Genomic DNA, 26158 nt, shown 5'->3' on the forward strand with positions numbered 1-26158 from the left:
CTTAGCAACTTTATAAGAAGTCCTGAAAACTGGTAGCATAAATTTTTCACCTTTGTCCCTCAAAATTGCCTTGATTATTCTTGGCCTTTTGTTATTTCCATATAATGTTTTAAATATCAGCTTGTACATCCACAAGTGTATCTAGAAGGATTTGAATAGGCAGTTTATGATACCAAGGATCACACTGGGGAGAAATAACATCATTACAATATCAAGCATTCTAATTTATGAAATAGTTTTATGTTTTGTTCCCTTATATTAAGAAGGCAGAACAAATAAATAAACGTCAAGCAGATCTAGTATAGGAATGTTCAGTGGACATATAGAAGCCTCCTTAGTAATAGCAAGAGATAATTAAACTGACCCAAACAAACTAAAATATGACCAGTTATCTTCTTCCTGAAGTGAACTCAGCAAATATGACACTGCTGTCCAGACTGCCTGACTCTGGAATTCATGGGCAAAATTGGGCAGATGGGCACATTCTTGCCCAACTGTTTTGACTGATTTTAGAGATTGTCTCAAGGAAACTTTTTAAGGTAAAAGCAGTTAAACTAGGTTTTATGTACTAAAATGGCTAACGTCATACAAGCCTTAATTTAGTTATAAACTTTCACAAGCTGAAAACTCAAACAAGCGACCAAAATATCCTTAAACAATCCATCTCCTAAGTGGAAAACTATCTCTGCAATCTAAAATCAGATTTCCAATTGGAAACTCCATAGGAAATGAATCCCAGGTTAAGGGAAATCACCCAACTAACCCTTCAAATGAGAGTGCACATGCCCATTCAGTTTTTTTGTTGTGTATGTGCTCAGTTGTATCTGACTCTTTGCAACCCTATGGACTGTAGCCTGCCAGGCTCCTCTGTCCATGGGATTCTCCCAGCAAGAATACTGAAGTGGGTTGGCATTGTCTCCTCCAGGCGATATTCCTGACCCAGGGATCGAACCTGTGTCTCCTGCATTGTCAGGCAGATTCTTTACCACTGAGCCACCTGTGAAGCCTATTCAGAACGGCTCTCCCTTCGTCACAGCAGACCACAACACATACCACCGCCACCGTCACTGTTAGAGTAAAGCTCTAAGGAGGTTTCCAATACGAATTACGGAGTGAGTTAGCGGAAGGTCAGTGTAAAGGTCAACACCTCCCAAGGTGTCCCATGTTGTCACTTACTCGTAAGATCTCCCTGCAGATGTATGCAATCCACTCCTCCTTCAACGTGTTACCTTTTGTGTTCTTGATCAGGTCAGTGACAGAGCCCGCACCACAAAACTCCATCACCAACTGGCAAAGGAAGCAAATAGGCCATTATTATAATTACACTTCAAGACTTCTACTGTGTTAAGAAAGCATTAAGGTATCTAGTTGGTTGCTTTGGAATGCCATTCCTGTAAAGAAAAAGTGATCATAAAATGACATATAAAACAAATTTTTATCTTTATTTTTTCCCCAAATGATAGATTTTTTTTTAATGTGGACCATTTTTAGAGTTTTTACTGAATTTTGTTACAAATATTGCTTCTTTTTTTAATGCTTTATTTGTTTGACCTTGAGACATGTGGGATCTTAGCTCCCTGACCAGGGATCGAACCCCCATCCCCTGCACTGGAAGGTAACGTCTTAACCACTGGATCACCAGGGAAGTCCTGGAAAGATTATTTTTAATTTTCCAAGGTGGAAATTGAGGAGAATCTCCATATTCTGTGTTTTAAATGAGTGCTCGCTTCGGCAGCACATATACTAAAATTGGAACGATACAGAGAAGATTAGCATGGCCCCTGCGCACGGATGACACGCTAATTCGTGAAGCATTCCATATTTTTAAAAAGTAAAAAAAATAAAAATAAAAATAAAAAAAAAATAAAATAAAATAAATGAGGGCAGCTAGGTGGTTCAGATGGAATTGAGACTATCCTTGTGGTTTTATTTAGTGGTCCAGCTCATCTTTCCTACAAAAGTAGGCTCATTCCCCTCTCTGAAAGAGCTGTGGTTGTCTAGGCAATCCCAAGCCAGAACAATAGAAGTGCACATTGTTTATGCTATTGGTTTGTACGTGGCACTGTAAGCTGTCAGAGTGAGGACGATCTGCTTTTAATTAACTTCAGCAAATGTTCCCAGGAGGCTGGACATATCAGATAAATTCACTAAACAATAAGCCCTAATTTACCACCTTTCATCCAGAAAGCTCCAAGTTCTCTATAAATATAAACTCATTACAGTACTCAGCAACTTTATAAAATAGGCAGAAAATAAACATCTCCCTTACTTAATGGAGAAGTAGAGACTAGAAGAAAAAAAGCAATCCATTTGCTTTTACATTCATTTTCTAGGTTTAGAAAAACACATCCATTTCCATACATTCTCCCTCTTCTTCAAAAGTCTTCAGCAAAAGTCACCGTATTAGGCACTTTTAAACATAATTATAAGAAAATAGTTTAGGATGACTAGCAATCAGTCTCTGACTTGATGCTAGAAACAGAACTAAAATAGAGACATAATGAAATCACATTGATGGTTTTGGCTTTGTCCAAATGTGCATTCCTAAAATCAGCACCATGTCACCAGGTCCTAAAAGATAACCCACCAGACTGCAAAAATCTTTGGGCAGAAATAATGTTCTCTTTTTTTTCTAAATGCCCAGGTGAAACGCAAAAAATTATTTTAAAAACTCATAAAATTAGTTTTCTGAATGAGTTTCCAATGTCAATCTGATTTGTCTTCTTATGATTTTATAAAGTGTAACAAAACTCTCCACTCTTCTCCAGAGAGCTGGTGAAAGTACACAGATCGATCAGGGGCTCTTGTAAAGAAATTTGAAAAGTGCCACAAAAGAGCATGCTTCAGCCCCCCAAAAAAGCTGTAAAATTATCATATATGAGAGCCAGGAAGCTATCAAAGACTGTAAGATCATGCTAGAAAGGATCAAAGAGTCAACTTTAAGAGGTCTCATTGGCCAAAATGGGATAATCTGAGAATCAGAAGCAACTGACAAAGAATTAATCTCAAAAATATACACGCAGCTCATACAGCTCAATTCCAGAAAAATAAACAACCCAATCAAAAAATGGGACAAAGAACTAAACAGACATTTCTCCAAAGAAGACATACAGATGGCTAACAAACACATGAAAAGATGCTCAACATCACTCATTATCAGAGAAATGCAAATCAAAACCACAATGAGGTACCATTTCACGCCAGTCAGAATGGCTGCTATCCAAAAGTCTACAAGCAATAAATGCTGGAGAGGGTGTGGAGAAAAGGGAACCCTCTTACACTGTTGGTGGGAATGCAAACTAGTACAGCCGCTCTGGAGAACAGTGTAGAGATTCCTTAAAAAACTGGAAACAGAACTGCCATATGACCCAGCAATCCCACTCCTGGGCATACACACTGAGGAAACCAGATCCGAAAGAGACACGTGTACCCCAATGTTCATCGCAGCACTGTTTATAATAGCCAGGACATGGAAGCAACCTAGATGCCCATCAGCAGACGAATGGATAAGGAAGCTATGGTACATATACACCATGGAATATTACTCAGCCGTTAAAAAGAATGCATTTGAATCAGTTCTAATGAGGTGGCTGAAAATGAAACCTATTATACAGAGTGAAGTAAGTCAGAAAGAAAAAACACCAGTGCAGTATACTAACGCCTATAAATGGAATTTAGAAAGATGGTAACAATGACCCTATATGTGAGACAGCGAAAGAGACTCAGATGTAAAGAACAGACTTTTGGACTCTGTGGGAGAAGGCGAGGGTGGGATGGTTGAGAGAATAGCTTTGAAACATGTATGTTATCATATGTGAAACAGATCGCCAGTCCAGGTTGGATGCATGAGACAGGGTGTTCAGGGCTGGTGCACTGGGGAGACCCTGAGGGATGTGGGGAGGGAGGTGGGAGGGCAGTTCAGGATGGGGAACACATGTACACCCATGGCTGATTCATGTCAGTGTAACTCAATATTGTAAAGTAATTAGCCTCCAACTAAAATAAATAAATTTTAAAAAAGAATAATAACTGCAAAGTCTTGAAACACACTGAATATGCTTAAGTAAATGCATTAATAAAAACATGCCCTCAAAAAGAATGTAATTGGCACTGTTTGAAGAAACTGAAAAACTAATTTTTTATATTGAAACTGGTAAATAAAGGGAAAAAAATCAAGAATTTACACTGCCTTTCTTTTACAAGTTTTACCACCATGATTACATAATAAAAGAGCTAAAACTTCTCTTCACAAAAACAGTATTTCATCTGATAAATGAAAAGGACATAATGGAATTAGAATATCACTATTTTACAACCTCTGATAAATTAGTGGATTTAAGCACCAATGGCTGCTAACATAAAAAGAAAATAACCAGCTAAGATTTATCTTTTGATTAGAGTAACACAACATCACCTAAGGAGTAATCGTGCCTAAAACAAAGCAAAACAATAAAAGGCCAAACTAAATCTGATCAAGCATCTAGTTCCAGTTACCAATTTACAGGAAATTAAGAGGACTGAGGAACAAACATGTTACATGATGGGGATACAATCAACAAAACCTAGGATAAAAAACTCCAAAGGGTAAACGGCTCATTTGCTTCAACAAATATATATAATGAAAGAAGAAGAGATGGAAGGGAAATCTGTAGGTTTAATAACATTTAAAAAGGTCTACCAACAAATTGCAATGAATGCAACTTATCTGGACACTAATTTTTTTTTAAAAAGCTGTTGAAAATTTTTAGAACAATCTAGAGTCTAGGCATTTGCTGACATCAAGGAAATGTGGTTGACGTTTTTTAAGGATGATGATATATTGTGGTTATGTGAAAAAATAATTATATTTTAGAGAAGCATACTGAAGTATCAATACTAAGGATAAAATGATATGATGATAGTCTCTTCTACAAATGAGGCTGGGTCAACTGGATATCCACATGTAAAAGAATAATGTTGAATCCTTACCTCATATCACATATAAAAATTATCTTGGAATGAATCAACAATGTAAATATAAGAACTAGAACTGTAAAACTCTCAGGAGAGAACATGGGGTAAATTTTCACCACCATGGACTAGGCAATGGTTTCTTAACTTTGACACTAAAAGCACAAACAACAGCAACAAAAAAAATAAATAAAAGCAGAGAAATTGGATTTCATCGACATTAAAAATTTTGTGCATCAAACTATCAAGAGGGTGAAATGACAACTCATAGAATGGACAAAACATGTGCAAATCACATATCTAATAAGGGTCTAGTATCCAGAATATATAAAGAACACTTACAACTCAACAAGAAAAATATAAACAACACAATTGAAAAAGCGGTTAAACACCTGAACAGGCATTTCTCCAAAGAAGATATACAAATGACTAACAATCATATGAAAAGATGCTCAATGTCAACAATCTTTAGGAAAATGCAAGTCAAAACCACAATGAGATACTACTTCACACCCTTTAGGATGACTATAATTTAAACAGAAAAAAAAGTATAACAGAAAATAATGTGTTGGGGGAGAATGTGAAGAAATTAGAACTCTCCTACATGGTTGGAGAGAATGTAAACTGTGGCAAACAGTTAGATGGTTCCTCAGTAAGTTAGAAGTACTATACTATATATATATATATATAGAAGTACTAGAATGTAAACTGTGGCAAACAGTTAGATGGTTCCTCAGTAAGTTAGAAGTTAGAAGTACTAAAGAAATAGCATATGACCTAGCAATTTCACTTCTAGGTATATACCTACCCCTCAAAATTGAAAACACGTGTTTAAACAAAAACATCACAGATGAATAAATAAAATGTAGTATATCCATACAATAGAGTATTATTCAGATATGAAAAGGAATGAAGTACTGATGCATGATACAATGTGGATGAATCTTGAAAACATCATGATATTAATAACTGAAAGAAGCCAGAAGAAGAAAGCTATACGTTGTATGAATCCACTTACATGAGATATCCAGAATTGGCAAATCCGCAGAGAATGAAAGCAGATTAGTGGTTTTTTCAGAGAGAGGAAAGAATGGGAGCTGCAGCCTAAGGGATAGAGAGTTTCTTTCTGGGGTGATAAGAAAGTTTTGGAACTAGACAGGGGTGATGGCTGCACAACATTGTATACTTAATCCCACTGTTATACACTTTAAAATTATTAAAATGGCAAATTTCACGCTATATGTATTTTACCAGACTTCTTCTTTTTTAAAAAAAGATGATGAAATTTGTTTCAAAATAACAGAAGGGAGGAAGTAGATGGGAGTATAGATGGGGCAGGATTGATAATTGGTTGATGATTGTTGGGGCTAGTTTGGGGCACATTATACTGTTTTGTCCACTTTTGTGTATTTGGGGGATTCTCTGTAAATACAAAGTTAAAGAAAATTCTATTTATGTAAATTGTGTTTCAACAGCAGCAGGATGGACCAAAGAAATTTCTCTCCTTGGGTAGAGACAGAAGAACATTTTCTCAAGTGAGCAAAACATGTTTGTGTTCCTTTTCCAAATCCCATTTTGAAAAGCAAGTGACCATACCTCCTACAAGTGCATCCACTGCTCCTGCACCCGCTGGAGAAAATGCCCCAGCGTCGAGCTCTATTAGGCCACGTAATTACAGTTCCCAAGGAAAGCAGTGGAAGCCCACTGACTCTAGTCTTTCAAAATTAGATTGGACAGAATACTTTCAAATATTCAGTGGGAAACAATCCTGCTCTAGCCAGGCACTAATGTCAGTGATTTCTATAATTTGCTTCTCCATTCAGCTCCAGCTGAAGGCTGCTAAGTTCTTTTCAACTCACTATGGAACAAAATGATTGTTAAATTATGTAATGGGATTTTTTCTTTTTTTTTAAAAAAAAGGAAGAAAAAAAGAAACCAGCATTTGCTAGCAGTCAGTTCCTGCAGCCTCACAGCAACACTGATAATTACTGCCACTGCGCAGTGGGGACCCTCCCTCACCACAAGTAACCTCATCACATTAATAAACAGCAACAGGGCTCGACATGCCAAGCCCAGCAGCGATAAGTCAATAACTTCACATCTTGCAAAGCAAGAAATAATGCATCATTAATATTTTCCCTGAAAGAAAGTCCTCAAAGAATTGACACTGGGGCAACAATACTTGCTAACATTTACTGAGAATCTACCATGTGCCAGGCACTGGCCTGAATGGTTTGCACTTACTGTTTCATTCATTCTGTTTCCCCTCAATTCCCTTTTCTTTATTTACTTGGAAATGAAGCTTAGTTTTGGTCCCCAGCCTTATTTATGGTATATATACTCATTAAGTAACTAGAGCAGGGTTGAAAGCATCATACTTTCTCAAGTACTAGCTATATGACCTTGGGCATGTTCCCTAACTCCACTGGGCTCAGTACTCCGCATCCACCACTATTAAAACAAAAGCATCAGCCTTACATAGTTGATGGGAACACTGTCTTACAGAATATAAAGCTTCTGGTAGCCAGAATTCTCAAATTCTATTATTTATCCATTCTTTGGTCTGTTTGCATTTATTAAAAAAAAAAATTCCACCTGGGAAGACAGCATTAATAGCTTCCCAAGATCGACTTCACTTGGATGGTTAGGAAATGGCTAAAAGGTCACCTATAAAGGGAATGGGCCACGTGTGTTTCTAAAACTTCTATTAATGAGAGAGGACCAAGGATACAGCTCTTTTTCTTCAAGCTTGTATCACACAGCAAGAGGACACGTAGGTGCATCCCAGGACACTGGAGCTTTTTATTTGGCAGGTTGGAAGACGGTGGGAGAGGTTTAAAAAGAATCTTACATTTGAAATTCTCACTCACTATCCCCTACATAACTGGGTCAGAAAATGAAAATACACACGCATGTCACTTGGGAAGAAAGGAGGAAGGTTAAGCTGAAGGTGAACACAGAACTGCGCTCAGGCACAATGGGGGCTGGGCCGGGGCCCTACCTGGAACCGTGTCAAGGAGAAGATATTTAAAAAGCAGAACGGTGTGTGTAGGGCAACCCAGTTATTAGGGAAAAGGTTGCTTGGGTTGTTGAACGTGGGACGCTATTTCCATCTAAATCAAAATGATAAAAGTTTTAAAACAAAGAGTTCCAGCATATTTCACAATTTGCATGGTTGTTTATCACTTCATTATTATTATTATTTTTTGGTCTGATGAGCAGGAGGTTTTCTCTCAGAGCTTGTGAGGAAAGGAGATTGTTTTCTTTTAATGCCCTCCTGTTCATTCCTCCTCCTTCAGGACAGTACAGAAGACAAGGATCTCTGGCCTCAGCTGATCCCAGACGGAGTTTCCGAAGCACTATCTCAGCCCTCCCTGAGGTCAGCCCCTAACCAGGAGGGGCACGGGTTTGGAATCAGCAGATGTGGTCACTTCTAACTTGCCCTTTCCAATCCTAGTCACCTCTGAAAGAATTCTAAAAGGTGTATTCTCAGAGCCAGCCTAAGAGGCTTAGGATGATTTGTGGGGTCCCAAAGGTATTAACTCACTTGCTAGTCAATTGGTTTTATGTTCCTGTAACAAAAAACAAAGTTTTAAGGTATTTTAAAATTGCAGGACTAGCCCAGAATGTCTTAACAGCAACATATTAACCCAAATGTCACTAGTCAGTCAGTCACAAGAAGAATGACCACTAATAGATTCCTTCCCTTTTATAGTAAAAGGGGGGATGAGAGATAGGACAGGAAGAGGAAGGAGCAGGGGGGTGAAGGGCGACCTAAAATGAAGGAAGTCTGCATCAGGGGCTTCCCTGGTGGCTCAGTGGTAAAGAATCCACCTACCAATGCAGGAGATGCAAGAGACCTGGGTTCGATCCCTGAACCGGGAAGATTCCCCTGGAGAAACAAATGGCAACCCATTTCAGTGTTCCTGCCTGGGAAATCCCATGGACAGAGGAGCCTGGCAGGCTACAGTCCATGGGGTCACAAAAGAGTCGGACACGACTTAGTGACTAAACAACAACAACTGCACCAAGCGATTGCACAGACAATCTAAGAAACGGAGAGGAAAGAAAAACTTCTAAGAATTCACAAGTCTGCAAAGGATCAGCCTATTGACCTTGAAGGTCCAGAAACACCAGCAAGGCACAGGATATTTTTATCATGTGTAGCTGGGAATAGCCACAGATCCCATCTGCATGATTTATGAAGGGGTAAACAAAACCCAAACTCAGTACTTTGTTACAGAACGCAGCTTCATTTGCCAAAGGTAGTTTAAGTCGCACACACACACAAAAGAGTGTGTACAGAGGTACAACAATTGCTGGGTATACATTTATCATTTCAATCAACTGATGGAAAGGTAAAGCAAACTGTTTTTCTGTAAAGCAACAGCAAAACTGTTGGCAATTTCAAACTGGGAAACCAACTGAGAAACCTAAACAGGTTTTTGCATCTATTTTTAAACCAGCATGTATTTGGGGAAACAAAAACTCCTTTGGCTTCTGAATTATATTTTTAGACTTGAAAAGAGAATGCTTATAACTACAAATTCTAAGTGTTCCAAAGATTAAAAGATGAGCCCCAATGATGTGAAATCTCAGATTTTGTCAATAAAGTTTCTGGATATGCATTTTGAGAATAACAATCAGAGTTTGAATGTACTAATTCTGCTGGTATTTTTAGCGACAAGAAACCTGCCCAACTGACAGCTAGAAATGGTCTGTGGTCGCCCATGTCTAAGGACAGAGCCATCTCAGAGTTAGCATGGTAGCATTCAAGGACAGAGAAGTTAGCTGCCTCCTGGATTTGGTACCTGGTACTCAAATTTCTCAGAGAGCACACAAGATCTTCTGAAGGGTATTTCCTATTAGGGGTAAATCATAACATGTCCATTTGAGCTGTGGATCAAAACAGAGACTAACCTCAAAGGCTATGTGAAATTTACAAGTCTGCCTCTTAGAAAGAATTTACGGGTAGTGAGAGGGGAACAAGTTTTCAGAAAAGTTAACAACAGAAAAAGAAGAAAACCACACCAGCTTTAGAAGACTTAGGACTAACGACTAAGAAAATTGGTAGTTGAGAATTCTGAGAAGTGTTAATGCAAATAGGAATATTGCCTTTGACTCAAAATTAATCTAGAATAGGAACCAGAGGGCTGTGTAGAGCATTAACAGAGTAACTTTCTGCTAAGTTGATTCAGTCGTGTGTGTCCAACTCTTTGGGGCCCTATGGACCATAACCTGCCAGGCTCCTCTGTCCATGAGATTCTCCAGATTGCTATGCCCTCCTCCAAGGGATCTTCCTGACCCAGGGATGGAACCCTAGTCTCTTACGTCTCCTGCATTGGCAGGTGGGTTCTTTACCACTAGTGCCACCTGGGAAGCCCAAAAAGAAGTAGCAGAGGATGGTTGCTGAGCAGAGAGAGTAACTCTGGGCATACATCAAGTCTACCTTTTGCTAAGGTAAATAGCAATTGAAGCACAGTTCAAATGAAATTCATTAGAATAAAAAAAGAAATCATTTTCACACTCTTGTCACTTAATCACCCATTAATTCATAAAAATGACTCCATTAAAGCTGAACTCAAGCTCAGTAGCACAGTATTAAATCAGGTGTAACTTTAGCTCTGTGTTTGCATTTAAGTAACTTATATTCTGTGTCTATAGCTCATGCAGTGGGGCAGCTCCAAGACTGGGAAACAGTGTACAATCACTCTTCCTGCTATTTATTCAGTCTTAAAATTTTCTACTCATGAATAATAAGACTCAGTTACTTCTCCATACAAGTAACTTAGGTTGTCCATATGAAGGAAGGGAATTCTTTAGTAATAAAACTGCATGCGTCCTCAGTCACTCAGTCGTATCTGACTCTGCGATGCCGTGGACGGTACCTGCCAGGCTCATCTGTCCATGGAATTCTCCAGGTAACAATACTGGAGTGAGTTGCCACTTCCTTCTCCAGGGGATCTTCTCAACCCAGGGACTGAACCTGTGTCTCCTGCACTGGCAGGAGGATTCTTGACCACTTGAGCCACCATCTTACCTGACCAACCTACGTTTTGGAAACTAATCAGAAATTTATTTCCTTTTATAAGATAGCCTAGCCCTGTGATTGTTGTGGTGGTATCAGAAGAGATGGCAAAATATGTGTGATTTTGCTTTCTAACTTGAGGAAATTTGCCCGTGTAATAGACAGGTCTTGTCACTCCCAGCGTCTGAATGGCATGCAGCAAAGTGGAGCGCCTGTCTCTGCTGAGGAGTAGAATGAGATGCCCATGTTGTGCGTCAGGGCGCCTTGTTTCGGAGAGATTGGAATCTTTATTGAAAGAGCTCCCTTTTTTGATTTCCGGATCAGGCCCCGAGCAGTTGATAAGGGAGAATTACTTGGCCATTATCAGAAGTAGTTGTATGTCCACAAAGAGCTGGGACTAAACAAGAGTTTATCTCTGCGACAAGACTGATAGAATTCACACAGATTATAATTCAATCAGACACCTAAAACAGCGCATATATTGGCTGGTGGCATATGTGCAAACCTCTGGCCTCCAGCCACAGCACAGGAAATACCCTGGGGAATACTTCCTCTGGTCTGAAAACTGGGAACAAATGTCAGAGTGCTACTCTTGGTTGCTACAGGCTCTATCTCTATTTAATCCATGGTAATATTTTTAAAGAAATGTAATCCTAAAAGAATGCCATTAACCCAAAGAGTCAACTCTCTGTGACCTTTGCAATTATTTGCTAAAACACTCCCAAAAGGTTCAAAGTGTATTTCTAAGACTTAAGAAATACCATATTCGTAGCAGCAGCTAACAGGTCTCGCTATCCTCTCAGAAAGCTGGGGAAACTGAAAATTTTCATGGGGAATTTCATGGGAAATTTTCAAGAATGAAAATGAATAGTGAACTCAAAAATAAATTTGTTTAGGGACTTCCCTGGTGGCCCAGTGGTTAAGACTCCATACTCCCACAGCAGGGGGCTAAGATCCTGCATGCTGTGGGGTGCAGGCCCCCGCCAAAATACACGTTTAAACACAAAGCTTCAGTCCTACTTGGAACACCAACCTTTGACCTATTTTTTGCAACTTCTGAAACTATTTTTCACAAATAAAAGGAGAAGAATGTAGGGTTCCGGGGTTTGATTCTAGCATCAGGCAGCTTGAGGTTAGCTAACACACTGGCTTCATCACCCAGTAGCTGTGAATCCTCAAGCAAACTTCTTAAGTTCTCTGAGCCTAATTTCCTCATCTGTAATAAAGTGGGGATAATGAGAATATTTAATTTGTAGAGTAGTTATGAAGATATAGTGAAATAATATGACAATGCAAATAAATACAGTACTCTGCCAAAGTTAACCAGGTGATAAATATTACTTGCCATTGTTGTTAGCACAGAATGCCTGTGGTTTAATGAGTCAGAGGCCTTGGACCCAGTACACACTATTATATTCTATAACCAACTTTGCATCAATATTGTGATCTGGTACTAATTTCCCAACTATTATGTTTCTGTTCTGCCTTTAATTTTCTAAGTTCCTCCTTAAAATTTCTTATCAAACAGAACAACTAGAAAAAGAAATGATGCTCTTGTACCTATGAGATATTTAATAGCTTTGTATTTTTATCTTCAGTGACACAGAAGCTAATGGACTAGCTAGTGGGGACAGTCAGAACAGTCCTCTACACGGACACAAAAGGACATCTGACAAAAGGGAGGTCCTCTGCTTCCAAGCAGGATGTGGGGCCTGAAACTACTGTGTTTTGCCACCAGCATCTGATTGCAGGTGGGAAAAATGGAGTGTGAAGGCAGGGGTCCTCCCCATGTGGCCCGTGATCACTACTTACAAATGCCCTTTTATGGACTTCAGGAAGGGGACTGGCTTGCTCAAACAGTCTCCTCCCTGGTCCTTCCTGTTTCTCCTCTGGCCCCCATCTGGCCTACTCTCAACCCAACAACCAGAGGGACTCCTTCACTCTATGAGTCAGATTCTCTCCCCAACCCCCTTCAAAACCCTCGAGTGGCTCCCACGTCACTCAGAGGAAAAGCCGACATCCTGTCAACGCCCTATAAGCCCTTGCCTGATCTGGCCCCATCTCCCACATCGTTTAGTCAATTGGCCTTGTCGATAATCCTGAAAACACCAGGCCTGGAATGCTCCAAGTTATCTACAAGGGGGTTCCCCTGGCCACTGCAGCCCCTACGTGCATCCTCATTAGCCTTTCCTTCCTCTTCTAGGCATATGTACTTACAGCTTTTCGAATAGTTTTATGACTTAATGTGACTGTGGTCTGTAGCAAGAATGTACACTGCATGCAACTAGGGGCTTCCATCAGTTTTGTTCACTGATGTTTCTTAAGTGTCCAGAAGAGTGCCTCATGCCTAGCAAGTGCTTCATATGTATTTGTTGGATGAATGAATGAGTGGGTGAATAGATGAACACACATACATGCAAGCTCCTGGTTCCTAGCCACCACAGCCATCTCCAAGACAAGAGCAATAGGCCAGGGTGAGAACTGGCAAACAGTGACTCATTTCTAGAGCATCAAACCTCCTGTTTGTGCTCTGCAGATGCAAACAGGCTTGCTGCTTTCTCCCACTGCCAATCTGAAAACGGACTGCAAATTTTGCTCATTTAAAACAACAACAACTTGCAATGTCTTTCACAGGCCAAGCTACATTGTCATATTTCGGGATGTCTGCATTCTTATTCTGTGTCCATCCGTTAATAAGCTCGGAGGCTCTGAGAAAGAAATAAGCTTCACTGGGATCCAGTAAAATAAATGACAACAAATTTTTTTCCAGCTTAAAAAATCTCAGTTTTAAGAAAAAAAGTAAAAAACAAGTCAAGCTCTGTTTGACCACTCCTCTCCTTCCTCAACCAATGATTTATAATATATACGCCCAAATTTTCATATTAATAGCTCAGCCTAATAAAACTACCCGGTCTGGCCCATCTCACAAAAGGAATGATGTTAACAGCTAGGTGTGACTCATCTGGAAATAGTGCTACCTCAGGTGATAAACTGGAGGTGATTCCAAAGCTGTATTAACACTTTCTTCTAATCTGGAGCCATAGCTCTGACCAAACTAAAAAATGCTTCTGCAGACAGTATCAAAACAGCTATCATTCTCCTCTTGTCCTCTGCTGCAGTTTATGGCACGGTAGGAGTCCTTGCTAAAATGCTAGATTCTTGGCAGTATAGAAGCCCTCTGGGAACACAGAGATATTCACACTCATGCCATCTCATCACATCCTCCTGAACCTATAGGCCACAGGGAAGCTGAACTCTCAAAAGTACCTGTAGCAATGATCAGTTTGAACCAATAAAAATAATAATAGTAGCAACCAAGTGTGTACCAATAATGTCGCTTTCATTCATAAAACAACTATTTTGTCAGCATCACATGCCCAGCTCCTTCCTGGTGTTTAAGACACTGAGATGCAGAAAACACATTCCTTGTCCCCAGAACTTGTCTTTGTAAGGAGCAAAGATAACCCAATGAGAAGCAATTAAAAACAACATGGTGGCTCAGTGGTGGGGAATCCGCCTGACAATGTAGGAAACAAGGGTTCAATCCCTGACCGAGAAGATCCCACATGCCTTAGAGTAATTGAGCCCGAGTGCCACAACTATTGAGCCTGTGTTCCAGAGCCTGGGAGCCTCAGCTACCGAGCCCGAGAGCTCTGAAGCCTGTGCTCCGCAACAAGAAAAGCCACTGCAACAGGAAGTCCTCACACTCAACGAGGGAGCAGCCCCTGCTCACTGCAACTAGGAAAAAGCCTGCACAGCAATGAAGGCCCAGCACAGCCAAAAATAAATAAATGTATGTTTTTAAAAAGACATGAAAAAAAATTTCAGAAATTAAATGACTGAAATCACCACCCAGAAACAAACATCTTCAATGCTATCAGTGCTCACTATTCTAGACATCCCCATCATGTTACTCTATGTGTACATATTGGTCCTTTTTCTTTCTTATTTTTTTGAAAAAAATGAAAATGTGCTATATCTAATCATAGCCTCTAAAAAGGCTCTAAAATACTTTACTATAATTGTTCATGTTCATCCATTTGTAAACAAAGATCTACATCATTTTAATTGGTTGAGTATTGTCCCTTAATGGATTTACTTAAGTGATTCCCTATTGGTTAGCATCTACAATGCATATATTTTTATGTATTTAAATTTAGGATACATTCCTGTATGTGAAAATACTGAGTCAAAAGTAAGGCATTTCCTTTGGGCAATTAAATACAGATATAGATATATCTGTGTGTGTGTGTGTGTGTGTGTGTGTGTGTGTGTATTTTCCAACTGTCCTTAAGTAAAGTTATACCAACGTTCATTTCTATAAGCAGAGGGTGTGACTGTCCATCCTGAGTATATCATTAAAAAAAAACCTTTGCCAGTCTACTGGATAAGAAGTAGTATCTAATTCTTGTTTTCTTTTGTATTTATATTGTTAGTAAGATTACACTTTAAAAACATCTTTATTGGTAGTTGATATTTCTTATTTTTTTAATCGCTACCTTATCTTAACTCAGTCTTTCCATTAATCATTTTACATATTTTCTTATTGATTTATAAAAACTCTTCATCTCTAAAGGCTACTAAATTCCTTGTCATCAAGTGTTTAAGCAAAAATACAGGTTTTTTCACCCCTCTCCCAAAATGAAGATAATAATGTCTACCTCAAAGAGCTGGAATAAACGATAGAATTCATAAAAAGAAAATAACATGGTGGGCATTCCCTGGTGGTCCAGCAGTTAGGACTTGGTGTTTTCAATGCTAAGGCTCAGGTCAATCCCTGGCTGGGGAACTGAGATCCTGCAAGCCAACTGGCACAGCAAATAAATAAATGTAAATATGTGTGTGTGTGTGTGTGTGTGTATACAGATACATATATGTGTGTGTGTGTTTGTGTGTATACATATATATATATATATATATATATATATATATATATTATAGCATGGTACCTAAAGTATAATAAAAATTCAATAAAGGTAGCCATTTTATGGGGAAAAAGAGAACTTAACAACTAGCTTTAGGGATGGTCCACATTAAGTGATAGAAGAAAGACAGGTATTCAAGGAAATGAGAGAAAACGTTGCAAACACAATGTTGTGGAAATCATGGAATAAAGGATTTCAAGGAAAAAGTACCTAATCAAACTCAGTAATTAGAATAGAGAAATGAACCATTCAGTCTTGGTTGTTTTTTAAGTAAGAAAAGCAAATGTGGACAGTCCTACATACCCAAAGTTGGTCATCCATGCCTGGTGGGTTCTTTTTGATAAAAGCACCATAGTATGTAGCTATATTCCGGTGATGAGAGTATTTCTTCAACATGTTAATTTCTTGTTTGATTTCTTCCTCTTCATCCTGTGTTAGAACCATAAATATTCTGTCATGAAAATCCATTGTCTTTAGAAGGATTCTATTTTCCATCACCATCTATATCAACTATGCAAACACTTGAGTTTTTTCTTCTATGGTAACAAACAAGCATTATTATCATACTACTTGACTTTGTCTCTTGACTATAAAGAAAAAATTTACAAGACAACACATTGGTAGCTGAAAGGGGTCTTCTGTTTGTATAGCAAACCAATATAGTATGCAACCTGACAGTAAAAAAAAATTCCTCATCTTTTCACCTGGAAGAGATCAAGGTAGACTTGCTATTGAGATAAAACTCATTCTAGGCCTCTGGGAAATTTGTCCATCAAGTACCTATCACTGATCATACTTGGTTCAAGGAAGACTAAGAAAAGTGAAAAGAAAAAAAAATACAGGCTCTTCAATTTAAATTTTGTTAGGTTCATTTTCTTTGAAGTCTCCTTTTATTGAAGTCCCCAGTGGAAGATTATAAAAGTCAGATGGGAAAGGAAGCAAGGGTAAGTTCTCTCGATCTGAGGATGTTCACAAAGCAGGAGTACCCATCTCACCTTCAGGAAAGTACACATGAAAAGAAAGGGGACATGTGGTAGTGGCACAGATGTGAAAAGAAAGAACCCCCCGACAGAGTAAGTTTCGGAATCCAGATTTCATTCATTTTGAGTTTCAATTCGGAGTCCACTAATTTGAGCCTTTTTTTTAGAAGACCTGGCATCACTAATGAAGGGTGTGTGTGTTCTCCTGTAATTTTATTTTGATGTGTACACATCAATTGGACTTTTAAATAGTATTTTATTTTTGAGGTTGGTGGAAGAACTTCTGGGCCCAGGAAGATTGTTTTAGATGCAGCAGTAAGAATCTCTGAGTGTAAGATTTTTACATCACCATTACCTGAATTCTTGCCTCCTCCAGCTACTCAATCTCAACAATGCTGGGCCCTTCTGTAGTCTCCCACGAGTGTCTTCTTTCCCCTTCCTCTTCACATTATTTCTACTCATTATTCCTGACTGAGTTTAATTGATACTCCTGAGGGATGTCTTCTCCAGTTCTCTCGGGTAACGTCAAGTCTACCCGCTATATCTTGTCCACCCCCCAAAGCTGCATATTTGTTGGTACCGGAATAGAGGTAAGGGTCATCCTGAGTCATAATTGCCCTTGTTCTTGACTCTCTCCTCCATGGACTGTAAGTTCTCCTGCCTTCAAATATCAGTTCCAGAGCCCCCTCCCCAATAAAGCTCTCTGATCTGCCTGACATGCTTCTAGTCCCATAAATCATCACGGATCTCTTCCCTCGCAGCACCTACCAGAACTGCAATCCACATTTATCTATTTAAACATTTGACTGAAGCCTCTCTTCCCTATCAATCCATAAAAACTATAAACAAAGAGACCCTTCCTGCTTTAGCTCTTTTTAATATCCTAGCATCAAGCAAAATGCCTGTGAACAAATATTAATAAAAAAGTGAATACCTATAAAATGTCCAACCACTTACAGTAGCCTTCCTTATAGCTTGAAAGGAATTGGTAACAATAAGAGGAGTGGTGAAATGCTGACACATTCTGACCACACAAAAATCAGTTTTCCTAAAAAGTGATGGAGATTTGCAAACCTAGGAGAATGAGGCATGTTACATATCACATGGCCTATCCGAGTCAAAGAGTAGGTAATCTCAAAATAGAATGTGTGCTTGGGATGCTGAGCTAACAAGAAGCACGTGGCCTTAACAATGGAAAGGAGTAGAGGAGTGAAGGGCTGGGAAGGAGGCTGGGGGAGGGGATAGCACACTGCTGACCCAAGAAATCTTCCCTGTGGCCATCAAAAACTGCCTGCGTCTTCACCACAGGTATAAGGAGAGAATGACCTTCACAGTCCTTCAACTTGCTGCAGCATCCTGCAGCAGACCTCAAAATGTCTGAGGATCATGCATATTAGCTATTTTAAATCCACCACGTGGGGCCGAATAATCATGGATGAATGCAGGATGGGAGCAGATGTACTTTAGGGAAGCCTAGATACAAGGGGAGAAAACAAACCTGAGGGTTTCTGGGGTGACCTGGCATCTGCTTTCAACTAAAGGGACAAGTAAATGAGACAGTAAAACATCAATCACTTTCCAGCAGCAGTGGGGCAGGCTCAGCCTGGGTCATTCTCAGTGAGAAGCTGGGCTCGTTCTACGAGTATTTGCTGCCTGTCTCCTAGGTTCTCCACAGGACGGTGGCTGACATGGGAGAAGGAGAGAAGAGAAAGTGCCTGAAAAAGCTTACCATATCATTAAGAAAATAAGAACTTATGAAACAGCTAAATAGCAGTGTAATTCAGTATATAATTAAATCAGAAATAAATAGTACTGGGAGGCCAGAATGAAATCAGCACATCCTCTATTGCTTTGCAAAGGTAAACTGAGGCAACATGATAATGAAGAAGGCATATGCATTGAGTCAAGAAAATGAGTCAGGGGGCAGGTGGGGTACATGTCCAGTTTGGGCCCCACTTCTTTCTGGCTGTATGGTCCCAGGAAAGTAACCTACATTTTAGAGTCTAATTTTTCTCATTTATATGGAGATATAGATTTTACAATAGTATTATTATATGTCCCAATCTTTTGTGAAAATTAAATGAAGATATGAAAGTTATAAAATGTAATACAAAATAAATGTTATTATTAATCTTCTTAACCAAAAAATAAATAACAAGAGTAAGAGGTCAGGAATATAAGTAACTTGAATTTTAGGTTTAAATTGCACTGTTTGCAAACACAGTTAAAGAACCACCGTGGGTCATGGTTATGTAGCTCTAATATAGAACCTTGAGCTTGATCTTATATTACCTCCTAAGTGAGTAGGCAATTTATCAGGCCTTCAGGGCTACTGTTTATCCATATTTCTAGACTAGGGCATTGATGGCCATAAGTTATGCAGTGAAACTGAAAGGGAGGCACTTCTTGTGACCATAAGAACTCATTTAATCCCTTCACAAAAGCAGTCTGACCTCTTACAACATGGCCTATTGAAGAAGATGGGTTATGAAGTTTTCAAAAGGACAGACAGAATTGAGGCTAGAATTAGATTACAAAGCTATAGGAAGCTTTTCTTCTCTTTCATAAATGGATTATTCTTGTCCTAAGAATTAAGCAAAGGGATCAAGTTCACTGGGAAACTAATGACCACTGGGTCATATTTTAAAAAACAAAGTAATAGTACCAAAATTGTAAGAAACTTTAAAAGGGAGCAATTTTAATCAGCCAAGTCTGATAGTCTAGGAAGAACCATAATTTCAATCAGAAGACTTCAAAAATCTTGTCCAAGCTGATTCATTATGTAAACTCAGATATGGCTATTTAAACTCTCTGAATGTCAGTTATTTTCATCTATAAATGGGAAAAAGAATACCTATCTAAGTCACCTCTCAGGTCTTAGGAATGATTAACTGCTTAAGCAGAGCACTATTATCAACATAAAGAAAATTATTATTTTTTCTTAAAATGGCAGGAATCTATTGCTAAGTATTTGTGGCAGACTGAAAGAAAAAATGGCCCTGACATTTGGCATTCATTGGAAGGACTTTTGCTGAAGCTGAAGCTCTAATGATTTGGCCACCTGATGTGAAGAGTTGACTCACTGGAAAAGACCCTGATGCTGGGAAAGACTGAAGGAGAAGAGGGCAACAGAGGATGAGATGGTTGGATGGCATCACCAACTCAATGGATATGAGTTTGAACAAACTATGGGAGACAGTGAAGGACAGGGAAGCACCTGGCGTGCTACAGTCTGACTTGCTAACAGTCGGACATGACTTAGCAACTGAATAACAACAATACATTTATGTATTGAGGTGGAGTCCATCCTCTCTGCTTATCTCTGGGCTTGGCCCCGTGACTTGCTTTGGCCAATGGGATATTACCTAATGTGATATAGCAGAGACTTGAAAAGTTTCTGTGTATTGGGGTAGACTTCTAATTGCTTGCAGAGAACAATTCTATTTGAAAAACCAGAACCAGCATATCAGGAGGATGATAAAACAGGTGAAGAAACAGTGCTTTTCAAATGCAAGGAAAAGGATGATTCCAGACAATGCTTGCTAAGCACCGACTGCCTCTGATGGCTATATGATGATCACAACTGCAGTCATAAAATACAGCCAAAGCCAACCCGATGTAATGCTCTGTACCATAGGTTGTATGTGTATTATTGAATATCCAAAACAGATCTATGAAATACATGTTTTTAATGATCCCGTTGAACAAATAAGAAATATGAGTTTCAGAGAGTGTATTCCTATTTTAGAGCTTCCCAGGGGCCTCAGCGGTAAAAGAATCCACCTGCCAATGCAGGAGACATAGGTTCCACCCCTGGGTCAAGAAGATCCCCTGCAGGAGGAAATGGCAACCCACTCCAGTATTCTTGCCTGGGAAATCCCATGGACAGAGGAGCCTGGCGGGCTACAGTCCATGGGGTCGCAAATAGTCAGACACGATTGAACATGCACACACGGCACATTCCTATATTAAAAGTTAGAGCCAAGATCTAAAGCCAAGATTTGTCTGACTTCAAAGTCAGTGTTTGTAATTCTAAAATGAAAACTCTAGATAGAAGGGTGATCACCCACAATGATAAAACCAAAGCCGCTGCTAAATCATGAAATGAGAGTTTAGGAGCACCTCAAGTCAGGGTTGAAGAGAAACCTGCCTTTGGTCCTCCAATTAAACGAGCTTTTTAGCACCCATTAATATTTGCTTATGAATGATTCCAGGGGATAAAGGAGGGATTTTAAGTTGCATATTTATTACACAGGGGAACATACTTTAAGAATCTACAATACAGCAGGATTTAAAACCAGAATTAATGAGACATTTAATATTAGTGTGCTCAATAACACAGCTCTCAATCCATGGAAGAGGAATAAACCTGTGTAGTTCTTACAACAATCCAAGAGACTGATCAGTTTTAACTTTACAAAAAAGGATGGGGTGAGCGTGTGTGCTAAGGTGCTTCAGTCGTGTTTGACTCTTTGTGACCCCGTGGACTGTAGTCTGCCAGGGTCATCTGTCCACGGGATTCTCCAGGCAGGAATACTAGAGTGGGTTGCCATGCCCTCCTCCAGGGGATCTTCCCCACCCAGGTATCAAACCCGTGTCTCTTACATCTCCTGCATTGGCAGGCAGATTCTTTACCACTTGAGACAGCTGGGAAGCCCAGGATGAGGTGTACAGACTCATAAGCGCTATTATATCCTACATGTTTGGATACTGGCTAAAACTACCTCTGCTCCTCCTCACCTGAGCTGCTCTCCACAGTGGTTGCCGGCATTAGGCAGGCATTTGTGTTAACATGTCCATCATTTTCATCTTTGTTGTTGACTGAATGTGACAAAATTTGAAGACAATTCATTGTTAAAGAATTATAGACTAATAGAATTTGTAGGGATTACTGACATCTTCTAAGATGTGATTTTTTGGAAAAAAAAACTTATTAATTTATAGCACTGAAATCCTTTTCTCCAGTAGAAAATCTATTCAGGATGCCAGTAGATAACCTCAATAAAAACTATGCTTTTAAAAACAGTAAACATTTATTTTTATAACTTTAACTAAGTAATACCTAGTTATAAAGTTAATCAGTGACAACAAAGGGGCTATTTTAGTGAAGGCAAATTTAGAATTTTTGAAAGAAACTGCAAGTCACATATCAGTTTCAATATCTTAGTCATTTTGAGTTTTGTTTTGGTTCCAAAGGATAGAGAAAATCTACATTTCCTAAGAAATGTAATGTATAAATAGCACGACTTGCCATTTCAGCGGAAAATTGATATGAATGACATTTTGCACATGAATGAAGTAACCTGGAGTACAAATTGAGAGGCTGTCATTTTCTTTTATTTTTTTAATTTATTTTATTGATGTATAGGTGATTTTAACTTCCCTGGTGGCTCAGATGGTAAAGAATCTATCTGCAATTCAAGAGACCCGGGTTTGATCCCTGGGTCAGAAAGATCCTTTGGAAAAGAGAATGGCTACCAACTCCAAGATTCTTGCCTGGAGAATTCCATGGACAGAGGAGCCTGGTGGGTTACAGTCCATGGGATCGCAAAAAGTTGGACATGACTGAGCAACTAACATTTTCACTTTCATAGTTGATTTACAAGGTTAATTTCTGATGTAAAGTGATTCAGTTACACATTTATGCACATTCTTTTTCATATTCTGTTCCATTATGGTTTATCACTGGATATTGGTTACAGTTCCCTGTGCTATACAGTAGGGCCCTGTTGTTTATGCATTCTATATGTAATGGTTTGCATCTGCTAACCCCAAACTCCCAATCTGTCCTTCCCTCACACCCCCCAAGAGGCTGCCATTTTCCAGTGTGTTCAAAGTTGGTATATAATATACAGTTTGAAGGGTTTAAAAATCAGTTTATTAAATATTAATACTAAAGTATATTGAACATTGAGACTTAAGCATGTATGGATCCTCTAGAATTATCTCAAGGTGGGGTTTGAGGTCTGAGGAAACAGACCCAGGTGTTTCAATAACTTACCTAATCCCACATCTCTTCATTGCAGCACTGCTAGAATTTGAGACCTTGCTATGGCATTCTCCAGGCAGCAACTGGATTTGTTGTACATGTTAACCCTAAACTAAATTCATTCAACACGTATTTATTTCTGTCTGCTCTATCCCAGGCACAATGCTAAATAACATTAGCGGTAATAATAATAGTATAATACAGTCACCCCCCCAGTATTCTCAAGGAACTGGTTCTAGGACCCCCATGGATACCAAAACCCACATCTCTTATGTAAAGTGGCACGCTGCAACCAGCCTGCCGTATCTTTGGGTTTCAACCTCATATTTAACTAACACCGTGAATACAGAGAGCTGCCTGTAATACAACAATGGACATAACACTTTCAAGCTCTTCCATAATAAAACTTAACTATAGTCTCGTGGGGAACACAAATGGAAATCAAATAATGATACAGATACATGCAAAATTATTAACATGAGAGGTTCGAGTAGCTTATCTAATTAGGAGCATCAGGGGAGACAGCCAAGAAATCCAAGTGTGAGCTGAATTCTAAAGGCCATGTGGGAGCTACCCAGTTAGGGGAAAAGAACAAATATAATATGATGTGACTAAGGAGGCATTGGTTTCCTGGCAGAAACAGTGACTGCCAAGGCCTGTTACCTGGATGGGGTACGGCATGTGGTTTCCTATAGGAATCATTGGTGCTATGGAGAGAAAAATGAAAAATATATGCAAGAGATGCCATAACAGTAACACCTGTGTTCTATGTACTAATCTCAAATGCTTTATAAATACCCACATTTACTTCTCACACTAACTTTAAGAGAGAAGTGATATTATCCATATTTATACATGTAAAGGGTTTCCCAGGTGGCTCCGTGGTCAAGAACTCGCCTGCCATGAAGGAGACCCAAGAGATGAGGGTTTGATCTCTGGGTTGGGAAGGTCCCCTGGAGTAGGAAATGGCAACCCACTCCAGTATTCTTGCCTGGAAAATTCCATAGAGTTTTGGAGAAGTATGGTAGACACCAGTCCTTAGGGTCTCAGAGAGTCAAATACGACTGAACACACACACAGAGCACAACAACATACATGTGTAATAAATGGAGGGTAAGCAACATGCCCAGGATAAGAGAGCCCGGAAGTGTCAAAACTAGGGCAGACTGAGATGGTGACAGTTTGCATTGCTCTTCTTTGCTGTTGTTGTTCAGTTGCTAAGTTGTGTCTGACTCATTGTAACCTCATGGACTGCAGCACTGCAGGCTTCCCTGCTCTTCACTATCTCCCAGTTTGCTCAAACGCATGTCCATTGAGTGGGTGATGCCATCCAACCATCTCATCCTAGGCTAACCTGCTCCCTCTCTACTAGGAAGTGGTGTCCCCTAGAGAAGCAAATATGACAAGGGTGGCATGCATGCTTCTCACACCCATGCCAGCACTGATACATGACTCCCAAGAGAACTACGAATTTATAAGATAGGTTCTAACCCTAGGATTATTTCATTTATTGGGCTAAAATCTATCATCAATAAGACAGCTTTTCCAACAACATGGATGAACCTAGGGATTATCATACTAAGGGAAGTAAGTCAGAAAGAGAAAGACAAATACCATATGATATAACTGACATGTGGAGTCCAAAATATGACACAAATGAACCTATCTACGAAACAGACCCACAGACATAGAGAACAGACCTGTGGTTGCCAAAGCAGGCAGGATCTGGGGGGGAGGGTTGGGAGGTTGGGATTAGCAGAGGCAAACTATTATATTTAGGATGGATAAACAACAAGATCCCACTGTATAGCACAGGGAACTATAATATTTTGTGATAAATCATAATGTAAAGGAATATGTAAAATATATACATATATGTGTGTATGTGTGTATATATATATAGCTATATATATAGCTATATATATATATATAGCTATGACAAGCCTAGACAGCATATTAAAAAGCAGAGACATCATTTTACCAACAAAGGTCGGTATAGTCAAAACTGGTTTTTCCAGTAGTCACGTACAGATGTGAGAGTTGGACCATAAAGAAGGCTGGAGCACCTCAGAATTGATGCTTTCAAACTGTGGTGCAGGAGAAGACTCTTGAGAGTCCCTTGGACTGCAAAGAGATCCAACCAGTCCATCCTAAAGGAAATCAGTCCTGAATATTCATTGAAGGACTGATGCTGAAGCTGAAGCTCCACTATTTTGGCCACCTGATGTGAAAAGCTGACTCACTGGAAAAGACCCTGGTGCTGGGAAAGATTGAAGGCAGGAGGAGAAGTGGGTGACAGACGATGAGATGGTTGTATGGCATCACTGACTCAATGGACATGAGTTTGAGCAAACTCCAGGAGATGGTGAAGGACAGGGAAGCCTAGTGCTGCAGTCCATGAGGTTGCAAAGAGTCAGACACAACTTAGCAACTGAACAACAACAGTCACTTTATTGGAGAACAAATGCATTGGCAACCAAAATAAGTGAGTTTCCTTCTTAAATTCTCCCTTAATACTCTCTGTATACTCCCTCAAAGTTAATCAGAACTCTACATAACCGTTCAACTGTTTGTTAAATATCTTTCACTCATGCTGGAATTTATGATTCCAGAAGATAGCACCCTTGTGTGTCTTATTCACTACCATCACCCCAGAGGACAGCACATTCATTTATTCTTAGTGAATGAATAATTATTGTGATTTCAGTCTTTAGCTTCTGGAATGTAGCCTCACTTTCTCTTTTGGATTCTGCTCTATAGTAACCCATTGTTCGGGGTAAGACTAATAACTTTTGAGGTGGTGAAGACTGGGCTGATTCAAGCTATTTACACATACTGACAATGAACTAACCCACACTTGTGCCACATGTGGCATGGGGCTCATAGCACAGGCTACCATCCCAGTATAGAAGTTCAATGCACATTATAACATCCTCTTTTCATTCCTCTTGAATGTCCCACTCAGGCATTCACTGTCTCTTACCAAGACCTATATTTATTGAGGAAATGTTATGTACCAGGCACTAGATAGTATATAAATTTAATCTCAAAACAAGTTTGCAATGTTTGTATTTGCATCTAACAGATAAGAAAAAATGAGATTCAGAAAAGTTAAAAAGTTTGTTCAAGGGGAGTAAGGAGAGGAGGAGGGTGTGAACTCAGCTCTATCTGAATCTGAAGGCCATGCTCCTGCAATGCCCATCCCCATCTGTCATTCTAGTAACAGGGCTGTGGAGAAGGTGGGTACACCCTGACTGGCTGGATTTGAATTCTAACTCTGGCATTT

General features: G+C 39.4%; 1 protein-coding gene and 1 non-coding gene across 14 annotated transcripts in view; one reads left to right on the forward strand and one right to left on the reverse strand.

Annotated features, from left to right (window-relative positions):
- Positions 1-26158, reverse strand: part of TNIK (TRAF2 and NCK interacting kinase) — a 395669-nt gene that overhangs the window by 131629 nt on the left and 237882 nt on the right. For all 13 annotated transcript variants that reach the window (XR_009697107.1, XM_061168322.1, XM_061168319.1 and 10 more), the window contains 2 exons: positions 16207-16332; positions 1177-1287 (listed from right to left, as the gene is read on the reverse strand). Coding sequence is in view for 12 of the 13 variants with exons in the window: in XM_061168322.1 (XP_061024305.1) it covers positions 1177-1287; positions 16207-16332 (237 nt within the window). In the remaining variant the exon portion in view is untranslated. The remainder of the gene's footprint in view (positions 1-1176; positions 1288-16206; positions 16333-26158) is intronic.
- LOC133074357 (U6 spliceosomal RNA) lies at positions 1720-1826 on the forward strand. The gene has a single exon (XR_009697191.1). It is a non-coding gene; the product is annotated as a U6 spliceosomal RNA (small nuclear RNA).

This window comes from Dama dama, chromosome 19, assembly GCF_033118175.1.
Source record: "Dama dama isolate Ldn47 chromosome 19, ASM3311817v1, whole genome shotgun sequence".
NCBI classification, from domain to species: Eukaryota; Metazoa; Chordata; class Mammalia; order Artiodactyla; family Cervidae; genus Dama; species Dama dama.